The sequence below is a fragment of the Antechinus flavipes genome, chromosome 3 (assembly GCF_016432865.1).
Source record: "Antechinus flavipes isolate AdamAnt ecotype Samford, QLD, Australia chromosome 3, AdamAnt_v2, whole genome shotgun sequence".
In the NCBI taxonomy this organism is placed as follows: Eukaryota; Metazoa; Chordata; class Mammalia; order Dasyuromorphia; family Dasyuridae; genus Antechinus; species Antechinus flavipes.
The window spans coordinates 395,958,705-395,972,432 of NC_067400.1; the positions used below are offsets into that span (position 1 = coordinate 395,958,705).

Below are 13,728 nucleotides of genomic sequence, written 5' to 3' on the forward strand. Positions count from 1 at the left end.
GCTCTATGAGCAAAGCGGAAGTGAATAAGCCAAGAATAAATGTGAGATGTACAAAGTTAGAGAAGCCACCCCAAATGTCCATGGAGTCTATTTGTGTCCAGCCTGAGACAGAGCATTCTGAGCTCATCCTGGTCTGATCAGCCACAGTTACACAATAACTACAATCTGACTTACTGATGTCATTTGGTCCTTTTTTAAGAATGAACCAACTAAGTGCTTTACAAATATCTCATTTTAACCTTATAATAATCCTGTGAAATAGGTGCTATATTTGTCTCAATTTACAGTTGAAAACATTGAGAGAGATAATGGATAAGTAGCTTGCTCAGAGTTACAAAGCTAATAAATATCTGAGGCTACTTTTGAACTCAGATCTTCCTAACTCCAGTTTCAGCTCTCCATCTAGTTGGAAGAGAAAGTGAGCCTGATGACTTTATGCAGTTCTGCCTCATTTAAATCCAATTTCTGCTTGTTAGAATATCACCCTGTGATGTCACTGATTCTCTTTGAAAATGGAGAACAAACAACAACAAATAGACATCTAGCGAAAAAGATACGTAGATATCAATAGCTCTTGCGTTGAGTTACGGTATGGCTCAACATGGCTGCAATAACATTCTTCATACACTTGTATTTTAGGCACATGGTTTATTTGTATTAGTATCATAGATCCAATGCCGAAACAACTTTCAATGCCATCTTCTTGAGGCATTCCTCAATTGAGGAAACTGAGACTCTTGGACGTTTTCCACTTTCCCCAAGATCAGACTAGTAATAAGCATCAGAAGTGATTTTGAATTCAAATCTTCTGACTATAAAGCCAGTGTTTTTTCTACTGTTCTGCATTGTACAAATAGTAAGGCTGTTAATTATTTCCCCATACAGTCCTCAGATCCAGGATTGTTTCATGAATGTAATTTTTTTATTAAAGCTTTTTATTTATAAAACATATGCATGGGTAATTTTTCAACACTGACCCTTGCAAAACCTTCTGTTCCAAATTTTTCCCTCCTTCCCCCCCCCCCCCCCGATGGCAGGTAGTCCAGTACATGTTAAATATGTTAAAATATATGTTAAATCTGATATAGGTATACATATTTATACAGTTATCTTGTTGCACAAGAAAAATCAGATCTAGAAAGGAAAAAAACCTGAGAAGGAAAACAAATTGCAAGCAAACATTAACAGAAATCATGAAAATGCTATGTTGTGAACCACACGTAGCTCCCACGGTCCTCTCTTTGACTTTGAGTGTAGATGGCTTTCTTTATGACTGAACAATTGGAACTGGTTTGAATCATCTCATTCTTGAAGAGAGCCATGTCCATCAGAATTGATCATCATATAATCTTGTTGCTGTATGTAATGATCTTCTGGGTCTGCTCATTTCACTTAGCATCAGTTGATGAAAGTCTCTCCAGGCATCTCTGAAATCATCTTGCTGATCATTTCTTACAAAACAATAATATTCCATAACATTCATATACCAAAATTTATTCAGCCATTCTCCAATTGATGGGCATCCATTCAGTTTCCAGTTTCTAGACACTACAAAAAGGACTGCCACAAACATTTTTGCACATTTGGGTCCCTTTCCCTTCCTTAAGATCTCTTTGGGATATAATCCCAATAGACACACTGCTAGGTCAAAGGAATACACAGTTTGATAACTTTTTGAGCATAGATGAACATAATGGTTTTTTTTATTATAGCTTTTTATTTACAAGATACATGCATGGGTAATTTTTCAGCATTGATAATTGCAAAACCTTTTGTTTCCAGTTTTTCCCTTCCTTCCCTTCCCCTCCCCCATATGGAAGGTTGACCAATACAGAACATAATGTTTTAATAAATATTTCTGTAAAGGAATTTTTATTACGAGGTTTAGTTTGAGAGCTAGATGTATTTTTTTTTTCCAATCACAACATTTTATTACTTTTTTCTGGGCATTAAATTCCTTGAACACAAAATGGTTCTCAAAATGATAGACATTCTCTCCCCCTTCCTCTTAGCTTCCTCTCAATGCATCCTCCTCACCCCAACCCTCCCCCCCATTAAAGCAACTCAAGTCACAATTTAATAAAAATAACAATCTGAAACCTAATTGCAGAAAACCATAGGAAGAAGTGTCAAGCCCCCAGATCAGTAAGCATAGATGAAATGTTTGCCCTGGATGTGGGGTGCTGAGGATCCCTGGCCAAGAAAGCAGAAGGTGTGTTCTGGCCATTGTGAGGCTATACTGTATCATGGGGAAACTCAAGCACATGAGATGTGTCAATTTTCAACCAACACTGAAGCAAACACAGGATTATGCCATACTAATTGGAGGCCCGAGTGCTGAGCTTATTGATTTTTATTTAACACAAGATGATGGAAGGAAACTTCCAGACCATTCAGTCCAACCTATACCTGACCAAAAATCCCCTCTGTGATGTACCCAATATGTGATTACAGTGTAGTGAACAGGGACTGGACTTGGAGTTAGATGCAAATTCTGATTGAAGCACTTAAAGGATGTATGAACCTGGGTGGGTCACTTAACTTTACTCTTAATATCCTCTTCAGCTTTAAATCTATGACCCTATGTCTTCAGGCAGCCCATTTCACCTTGGCGTAGTCATTGTTGCATATGCTTATTTAAACTGAGCTAAAATATTCCTTTCTGATGATATAACCAATCATTCTTGCTTCTGCCTTCAGGGTCCAAGCAGAGAAAAATCTTATTTCTTTTTCCAAGGAAAAGCTCTTTAAAGTACTTTAAGAAAGCCATGCTTTTTCCTGTAAGTTTTGCTTCTCTAGATTAAACATTCCCAATTTCAAAATAGATTCTCCTGTGACATAGACTTGAGACTTCTTCCTATCCCTATTCATCTGCATGTATCTTTAAAACAAAGTTATATTCTGTGTTGGAGACAAGAAAAAGGGACTTGTAGGATAAAGTAACCATTAACTAAATGAAACTAAGGAATAGTATACATAATTAATGATATTTTGTGTTTCAGGTTCAATTCTTTCAAGAGGACCCAGGTTATACTGCAACATTTAGTAAGTACTGACTTTAAAAATATTTATTATAATATGTGCTGTTTTTTAGGATTGGTGAATCTTAGAGAGGAAAAATAGAATGGTGACCAGATAGATCCAGTTATCTTTTATACTAGTTAAAGTTTGTGACCTCAATTTTTCCTTTATTTTCTGTCATGTGGTGTGTTTTGCATTGAAGTACTCTTATTAAGCAAAACCAACCAATTTGTAGCCAGCTTAATATAGTAACAAGTATTTCGATTGGTAGTTTTTGCTTGCCAACATAGTGGTTAATTGACAAAATTTAGAATTTTCAATGATTCTTTAAGAAGTACATCAGTAACATTTATTGAATGTCTTGTGGTTGCTGAATGCTCTAATTATGCTATCAGACTATCTGGTGAAATGTTCACCTTTGGTGCTATTTATACTTTAGACTTTAAAAAAAAAATTTGGTCTCAAATTCAGTCTCAGAATTATCCCCTTAGCAAGATGGTAAAGAATAGCTATAGTAGAAAAGAAGGTATGTGAAGCACCTTGCATACTTTACTGCATTAAAGATTAACTGTTGTGATTGTTATGATTTATAATTATATACTATATCTTATATTTAAAAAAATCTAAAATTGGTTACTGTAGCTGCATTTATCTCATTCTCTTCAGATAACGCCTTCTTTCCTTTCAGAATAGTTTGTATTTATGTCATCCAAAATACTGTTCTTGGAAGCTTTTTAAAACTCCTAGAAACCGTCCTACTATCTTTTTTATAAATCCTTTGTAATCTTGTCTTCTACTTATTATATTATGTGATAGCATGGCTGCTTCCTCTTAACAGTCTTCTCTCTATCTACTTTTGTGATCATGGTCACTTCCTCTTATCAGTCCTCTCCCTAAATACTTTAGTGACCATTTGTCCTCAGTAGAATTAATTCAAAGAAGCAATTACCATCATTATTCCATATTTTGAAGAATAAAATTATTATTGAGGCAAGTAAGAAATTTATTAGCTGAGCAGTTTTTAACAGGGCTTCAACAAATAGATTGTTGAAATTTCCAATCACTGCTGTATCATGCTTCCATACAATGTTTATGATGTATTTTTTGAAATAAACTCCATTGACTCCCTAATGTCTCCAAGATGAAATGTCAAATATTCTTTTAGACATTCATAGCCTTTTATAACTTAGATCTTCATTTTTCCAGTATCTTTATTCCTCTCCACATATTCTTTGATCCAATAACACTGGCACTTTCTTCATACAAGACACTCTACTTCCTGATAGTGTATTGTTTTCCATGACTGGAACTTTTTCTTCCTAGCTTCTTCAGGAATTAATTAAAATTCTGTCTTCTGCTAAAGTGCCCAGGTGAGAGAAAAACAGGACAGCCAAAATAATGAAGTTTTAAGAGCATTTATTACTAGCTAGCGACTGAATCCCAACACCAACACTGGAGGGGTCAGTAATGAGTGGCCTCAGGGCCATATATTTATAGAAAGAAGAGAGAGACATCAAAATGTTTCTTGATACATTTGTCATAATAAAGGAATTTCTATTCTAAACAGGAGGCAAAAAGTTATCACTCTAAGGGGGTCATTCTCAGGCAGCAGCAAGCAGCATTTCTTTAAGCTTATCAAGTTGTCAAGGTATCAAGACTCTCAGGACAGTACATTTGGGTGGTTAAAAATACCATCTACATTAGGGAGTGAAGAACTAGTAATAAACTTCTAACTACAAAGATTTAGGATTATGTTTCTCACGGTCCCATTTTGGGGTGCTTTTCCACTTCACTGCCAAAAGTCTTCTTTAGCTCCCTTAATGTTAATGCCTTCCCTCCAACAATATATCCTGTATATTTCTTATTTGTACATAGCTGTTTGCTTGTTACCTCTCCATTAGAATGTGAGCTCCTTGAGAGGAAGAACTTATTTTGCCTTTCTTTGTATTTTCAGAGTTTATCATGGTGCTTGGCACATAGTAGGTACTTAATAAATGTTTGGTGACTTAACTAAGCATCTTGGAATGATCAAGTATGAGATCAGCTTCCTTGGATTTTAGGAAAAGATTAGCCTAATTTATATGGTGGGTGAGGATGGAAGTGGGGAAAGAAATGATTAATCCTGGCCTGTCATAATATCCTAACTATTTTTAGGTTGCTTTTCTCTTTTCTTTTTTTCTCTTCTCATCTCATTTTATCTCATCTTTTCTTATTTATTTTCTTCCTTCTCTCTCTTTTTTCTTTTCTCTTTCTTTTGAGAATAGCATCCAGAACACAGAGTCAGGAACACCTGACATCAGAATCCATCTCTGACACTTAATACCTTTGTGACCATTGGAAGGTCATTTAATTTGCCTGAGCCTCAATTATTATTATCTGAAAAAAGAAGATAATAAAACTTAGAGTAATTAACTCAGATTGTTTGGTCAAGTATTTTATTGTACATGTAAAGTACTTCCAATTGTTATTTTTTCCTTTCGGATTATAGTTCTAGGTTCCACAGAGGAATTTTCAATTGAGAACCTAAAAACAGATATGAGATAAATTCTTATTTTTTTTTTCTCTCTGTATCATTGTCAATTGGCTTTGTCAGTTAACTTTGGGTTAGCAAGTTATGGTTTTAATTGTTATTCTGTTGTTGTCTAGATATGTATTAATTAACAACTTAGTTACCCAATGACAAGTGACATAGAAATGCTGCCTACATTGCTTTACTCCCTCCTTATTAGTGATTCAACACCAGGAAAATGTCTAGTCCATACTATGAAGTGGTAAAGTGTATGCTATTGTTCTAGAAATCCTTTTCAGAGTCTTGATGGCACATAGTAGGTAAGAGATAAATGGCTATTTTGAGGCTAGGTTGTACAGTATTGCAGATACTATATACAGTGTTTTCTTTGTTCTTCTCACTTCACTTTGCATCAATTCATATAGATCTTCCCAAGTTTTTTGAAACCATGCCCCTTATAATTTCTTATGTGGTATAATATTATTCCATTACAATTTGTTTATCACAACTTGTTCAACCATTTTCCAATTGATGGGCATCCCCTCAACTTCTAATTCTTTGCCACCACAACAAGAACTGCTATAAATATTTTTGTACAGGTAGTAGTTTTTCCTTTTGGGGGATCTTTTTGGAATACAGACCTAGTAGTGATATTTTTGAGTCAAAGATTTTGCATGTTTGGGCATAGATACATATTACTTTCCATTAGATAGAAACTCACTAGAGTATATCTTGATTGGAAAAATCTAAGAAAAAAAATCACAAGAAATGACTCATTTTTTCCAGCCCAAATCAGCTTCAGTAGAGAGAAATGTCTGTAGCCCCCAGGGATAACTGTAGCCAGCAATTCTCACATGGAACATTCCAGTTTGGCGACTTAATGAAGACTTGCCCAAGGTTGTGCACCAGAACAAGAAGAAATCTCAGAACCACCATAAGGGACTTGACCCAACAAGGAGAAGGAACAGATGTCAACCTCCAGCTCAGTAGCTCACAGCTTAGTGTTGAGGAAAGGACTTGTGCCTAAGAGTAATGGTCCAGTTTAGGGACTGGTCAGCCCTTAGCCTCTGAATCACTGAGAAGCAAGTATAGAAGCAAACAATAGCTGTGTGCCTTTGAGCCTGGGAGTAGATCTGTATCTCAGGCCCAGTCTGCTCTAAAACTGGAAGCAAAGTAGCCAGGGCAGGAAGCCCAGACTAGAAGTGCACTGTTCTACCACCTCATTCTGAACCTGCAGAAATTTCTATCTAGCTGATGATGTTCCCAGTTTCCAGTCAATGGCAAGCCCACAATTGTATTGCTCAAATCTAACCAAACCTGCTTCAAGAGCTTGCATAGACTTGGATCAAGAGGGCAATGCTCAGATTTCACCATGTATCGGATCATTTTGTGCACACTGAAAGCTTTCAAGTCTCTTGCCTAAACTGACTCTGAGATCCTGGGATAACATTATTTAATACCCAAGAAAACACTAGCAGTATACAGGAAGCCACAAAATAGGACCAAATGTCACCCAACCATTCTTTCTGGAAGTGTGTATCATCTGGTCCTTATACAAACTCCATCATCAGCAAGACAGACTGGAAGTTGAGCAAAAAAGGAAAGGGAAAAAAAAAAGAATCCCATCATCAAAAAGTTATGGTGACAAAGACCAAAATCTGTATTAATTTTCTATATCTTCTTGTATTATTAAATGAAAGGCATATTGATCCTTTTAAGCTATTATTAGTTATATTTTCCCTGAATTTTTTTTTTGGGGGGGGGGAAGAGGTAGTTTTTAAGATGAGAGTTTTTTGGTCTTGTGATTTAATCATCTACCTTCCATCTCCTCTTACAGTTCTCTTCATAAAATGGATTTAAACAACTCTTCAATATTTAAAGTATCTCAGTCACATTTGAAAGAAATTATTAGTCCCTTTCTTAGTTTTATATAATTTTGGCCTTTTGTCTAGGTTTCTTAGTGGCTTTGTTGTTCTCTCTGTAGTTCTCATTTTGTCTCATCTTTTCTTATTTATTTTCTTCCTTCTCTCTCTTTTTTCTTTTCTCTTTCTTTTGAGAATAGCATCCAGAACACAGAGTCAGGAACACCTGACATCAGAATCCATCTCTGACACTTAATACCTTTGTGACCATTGGAAGGTCATTTAATTTGCCTGAGCCTCAATTATTATTATCTGAAAAAAGAAGATAATAAAACTTAGAGTAATTAACTCAGATTGTTTGGTCAAGTATTTTATTGTACATGTAAAGTACTTCCAATTGTTATTTTTTCCTTTCGGATTATAGTTCTAGGTTCCACAGAGGAATTTTCAATTGAGAACCTAAAAACAGATATGAGATAAATTCTTATTTTTTTTTTTCTCTCTGTATCATTGTCAATTGGCTTTGTCAGTTAACTTTGGGTTAGCAAGTTATGGTTTTAATTGTTATTCTGTTGTTGTCTAGATATGTATTAATTAACAACTTAGTTACCCAATGACAAGTGACATAGAAATGCTGCCTACATTGCTTTACTCCCTCCTTATTAGTGATTCAACACCAGGAAAATGTCTAGTCCATACTATGAAGTGGTAAAGTGTATGCTATTGTTCTAGAAATCCTTTTCAGAGTCTTGATGGCACATAGTAGGTAAGAGATAAATGGCTATTTTGAGGCTAGGTTGTACAGTATTGCAGATACTATATACAGTGTTTTCTTTGTTCTTCTCACTTCACTTTGCATCAATTCATATAGATCTTCCCAAGTTTTTTGAAACCATGCCCCTTATAATTTCTTATGTGGTATAATATTATTCCATTACAATTTGTTTATCACAACTTGTTCAACCATTTTCCAATTGATGGGCATCCCCTCAACTTCTAATTCTTTGCCACCACAACAAGAACTGCTATAAATATTTTTGTATAGGTAGTAGTTTTTCCTTTTGGGGGATCTTTTTGGAATACAGACCTAGTAGTGATATTTTTGAGTCAAAGATTTTGCATGTTTGGGCATAGATACATATTACTTTCCATTAGATAGAAACTCACTAGAGTATATCTTGATTGGAAAAATCTAAGAAAAAAAATCACAAGAAATGACTCATTTTTTCCAGCCCAAATCAGCTTCAGTAGAGAGAAATGTCTGTAGCCCCCAGGGATAACTGTAGCCAGCAATTCTCACATGGAACATTCCAGTTTGGCGACTTAATGAAGACTTGCCCAAGGTTGTGCACCAGAACAAGAAGAAATCTCAGAACCACCATAAGGGACTTGACCCAACAAGGAGAAGGAACAGATGTCAACCTCCAGCTCAGTAGCTCACAGCTTAGTGTTGAGGAAAGGACTTGTGCCTAAGAGTAATGGTCCAGTTTAGGGACTGGTCAGCCCTTAGCCTCTGAATCACTGAGAAGCAAGTATAGAAGCAAACAATAGCTGTGTGCCTTTGAGCCTGGGAGTAGATCTGTATCTCAGGCCCAGTCTGCTCTAAAACTGGAAGCAAAGTAGCCAGGGCAGGAAGCCCAGACTAGAAGTGCACTGTTCTACCACCTCATTCTGAACCTGCAGAAATTTCTATCTGGCTGATGATGTTCCCAGTTTCCAGTCAGTGGCAAGCCCACAATTGTATTGCTCAAATCTAACCAAACCTGCTTCAAGAGCTTGCATAGACTTGGATCAAGAGGGCAATGCTCAGATTTCACCATGTATCGGATCATTTTGTGCACACTGAAAACTTTCAAGTCTCTTGCCTAAACTGACTCTGAGATCCTGGGATAACATTATTTAATACCCAAGAAAACACTAGCAGTATACAGGAAGCCACAAAATAGGACCAAATGTCACCCAACCATTCTTTCTGGAAGTGTGTATCATCTGGTCCTTATACAAACTCCAACATCAGCAAGACAGACTGGAAGTTGAGCAAAAAAGGAAAGGGAAAAAAAAAAGAATCCCATCATCAAAAAGTTATGGTGACAAAGACCAAAATCTGTATTAATTTTCTATATCTTCTTGTATTATTAAATGAAAGGCATATTGATCCTTTTAAGCTATTATTAGTTATATTTTCCCTGAATTTTTTTTTTTGGGGGGGAAGAGGTAGTTTTTAAGATGAGAGTTTTTTGGTCTTGTGATTTAATCATCTACCTTCCATCTCCTCTTACAGTTCTCTTCATAAAATGGATTTAAACAACTCTTCAATATTTAAAGTATCTCAGTCACATTTGAAAGAAATTATTAGTCCCTTTCTTAGTTTTATATAATTTTGGCCTTTTGTCTAGGTTTCTTAGTGGCTTTGTTGTTCTCTCTGTAGTTCTCATTAGCATTCCAGTATTGAATTTTAAGAGCATATTTCAGTTATGTACTGTAATTTTTTTCCATGTAATATTAGTAATCCTTGCAGTTAGAAAAAGGCATGTGTTTGGTGTTAAAATTTCCCATGAACCTTGCAACAGAGCATAACAAAGTTCTGGATTTATAGTTCAGACATTGTAATCCTAACAAGTGCTGGTGTGTTCAGTGCCACACTCTTGCTGAACAATGAATCAAATTATAAAAGTTTAAGGCTGTAAACAATTGCATTAATATTTCCATATGTATCTGAATCCAAGGAACAAATACTATCCTAATTGCATATACTACAGTAAATCAATGGATTCATTCTATTGAAATTTAAAAAATATTACACCATATATAGCTTATTTTAGAAAAGAAATTTATTTGTAGAATGTAAATATTCAGAAGATTTCAGGAAAGATTTGTGAATGTACTTAAGTCTATTTACTTATAAGTCCCAGAAAAGTTATAAGAAAGAAAATATTATAATATGTACCTAAACTAAAAAACAAAACTAATTTTTTTCTTTTGTCTATAAAGGGAATGTCTAAGCACACAGACTCAGAACCAGAAGTGTTTTTGGAAAGAAAAGGTTGTGCAGGAGTAATAACATTAAACAGACCAAAGGTTCTGAACTCATTGAATCTGTCCATGATACGACGGATTTATCCACAGTTAAAGGTTTGTACCTCTTTCCTTGTAATAAAGAAAATCAAATAGATTTTGCTTATAAAAATTTTATACTCTGCTGGGAAAATAAAACTTATACACAACAAAAAGAAACTTTAAAGTATTAAATGAATGTTAGTTGCTATTCTTAGCTTCTTCTTTTGTATTTGAATAGAAGTGGGAACAAGAACCAGAAACTTCTTTGATTATCATAAAGGGAACGGGAGGAAAGGCTTTCTGTGCTGGAGGTGATATCAAAGGTAAACAATTTATTCTTTGCTTCAAAACATTTTTCAATGTAACTAAGACATTTTTACATATTAATGAATATGATTATATCTTATAATTAAGTTTTAGTCATATATTTAATATTTAAGCTGAAACACCTTTAAAAATGTGCTTTTTTACTTTAAAGTCTCAGTTATCTAGTTCAATGTTTTTATGTACTTAGTGCTATGAGAAGATAGGGAAGAGAACAATAGAAAACAGAGCTAATAGAAAAGATATTTTAGATATAATTCATGACTTTGTGGACCTGACATTTAGATAGTATTGTTAAATTGTTGTTTTGTCATTTTTTCAGATGATGGGAAAGAAATACTGTCATGAATATGTTGCTTTTTCTCAATAAATTAGATATAAAAATAATTTGGAAGCCAATTCAAAGTAATTTTGGTTATAATCTTGAAATTAATATATGTTTATGCATTTATGTATATTGAGTATATGTAAATTCCTCTAGTTAAAGTCTACAAAACTGAACTAATATCTTTTGTTAATTTATTATTAAATTTTATGAAAATAAAACTAATTGGTCATTTAAAAGCATCTGAGATATTGTTTTATATAATTATAAATATGATTTTAGGATTTGAAAAAAAATTTTTTTTAAATTTTATTTTATTTAATAATAACTTTATATTGACAGAATCCATGCCAGGGCAATTTTTTACAACATTATCCCTTGCACTCGCTTATGTTTCGATTTTTCCCCTCCCTGCCTCTACCCCCTCCCCAAGGTGGCAAGCAGTCCTATATATGTTAGATATGTTGCAGTATATCCTAGATACAATATATGTTTGCAGAACCGAACAGTTCTCTTGTTGCACTTGTTGTTGTTGGAGAATTGGATTCAGAAGGTAAAAACAACTCAGGAAGAAAATCAAAAATGCAAATGTTCATATTCGTTTCCCAGTGTTCTTTCTTTGGGTGTAGCTGTTTCTGTCCATCATTTATCCACTGAAACTCAGTTAGGTCTCTTTGTCAAAGAAATCCACTTCCTCCATCCTCTTACAATATCGTTGTCGAAGGATTTGAAAAATTAATACCAATCAGAGATTCCTAAACTTTTCATGATGTCCTTTTCATCTCAGTAATTTTTTCATAGTAACCCTAGGCTAAAAGAAATACCTAAAAATTTTACTTATCAGTCAGAGGCTGATAATTTAATATGTTCTAAGAACTTACCGGCTATTTGAAAAAATAATATATATAAATTGAAAGAAAAAATGATATTTTTGTTTCATTCTTAAATAATCACAATTGCTTATGAATGGGACATGTGCACCATTGAACATTGAACAAATTCTCAGGCTTTCTAATCAGATGTAAGACTGCCTTCCTTATTTCCATAGTGATTTCCATGAGGTACATTTTTTTCTTTTTATGGCAACAGATGGAAATTCAGCTTTGCAGAACTGAGAAGTTACTGTCATAGCTGAAAGTACAAGTAAACAGCAATGTATATTACTTATTTGAGAATGTCATCAAAAGCAGTGTAGCTTGATCTAATGTTGGATCTGTGAACTACCTCACAGTATTAGTTCTCAAGGTATCTGACCAATGTTGAGTATCACTGTATGTCCCTTGAAAATTTAAAATAACTTGTGCCACCCTTGGGCACATAGTTTGGGAACCATAGGGTAAAGATTTAATACTTGCTAATTGACATTTAATCATGTGGTTTCTTTTTTGGTCAAATAAGGTAATATTTGGTATGGGCAGGTATAGCTGAACATAAACTTGATCATAAAAAATAGAATCACAACTGAAACTTAATATTTAAAACCATCTATACCTTTTTGATTCAACATATAATGCCATAAATTATTTTGAAATTAATAAAATGTACATATATAAGTATGCCGCTCCACTGTCATTAATTTCCATTGTTAAGAAATTTCAGATTTAGTTCAGAATTGATAACTTTTAAGATATTACAAAAATATGAAAAGAATAATTGCCCCTTACCTTTTATGGTTTTCAGAAAGGCCTATTTATTTATTTATTCATCCATTAATTCACTTATTTTTATCTATTTATTTATATTATTTTTTGTCACAATTACATATAAAGACAATTTTTAGCATTCATTTAAAAAAAATTGAGTTCCAATGTATGTTCTTCCTTTCCTTACCACTTGTTCCTTAAGATTATAAGAAATTTGATATAGATTATATGTTGCAAGTGTGTAAACTGTATTTCCATATTTGTTGTGTTATGAAAAAAGAAACAGGCCAAAAGAAAAGGACCTCAAAAATTAAAGTGAAAGTGGTATGTACTCTGCTCCATATTCTGACTCCATTAGTCCATTTTCTAGATGTGAATCACATTTTCCATTAAGAGTGCTTTGGAATTGTCTTGGATCATTGTATTGCTGAGAAGTTCTAAGTTGTTCATAGTTGATCAGCATACAACATTTCTGATTCTGAGTATGATGTTTTCTGGATTCTGTTCATTTTACTTTGCATTAGTTCATGTAAGCCTTTCCAGGTTTTTTTCTGAAATCTACCTGCTCTGCATTTCTATTTATAGTACCATAGAATTCCATTACATTCATTTACCACAACTTGTTCAGCCATTCCCCTGACAATTTCTCAGTTTCCAATTCTCTACCATCACAAAAAGATCTACAAATATTTTTGTACAAATAGATCTTTCTCTCTCTTTCTCTGACTCTGTCTCTGTCTCTCTGTCCGTCTTTATCTCTGTCTCTCATTTCTTTGGAATATAGACTTAGTAGCAGCATTGTTGAATCACAGTTTTATAGTCCATTGGACATAATTCTAAATTGCTCTCCAGAGCGGTTGGATCAGTTTACAATGCAGTATTATTCCAGTTATCCCAATTTTTCCACATCCTCTTCAATATTTATCATTTTCCTTTTCTGTGATATTAGCTAATCTGATAGATATGAAGTAGTACCTCAGGGTTGTT

At 34.1% G+C, this 13,728-nt stretch overlaps 1 protein-coding gene across 1 annotated transcript in view; it reads left to right on the top strand.

Moving 5' to 3' along the window:
* Positions 1-13,728, top strand: part of HIBCH (3-hydroxyisobutyryl-CoA hydrolase) — a 103,324-nt gene that overhangs the window by 6,541 nt on the left and 83,055 nt on the right. The window contains exons 2-4 of the mRNA XM_051986009.1: positions 3,003-3,045; positions 10,384-10,524; positions 10,688-10,772. Coding sequence (XP_051841969.1) covers positions 3,003-3,045; positions 10,384-10,524; positions 10,688-10,772 — 269 coding nt within the window. The remainder of the gene's footprint in view (positions 1-3,002; positions 3,046-10,383; positions 10,525-10,687; positions 10,773-13,728) is intronic.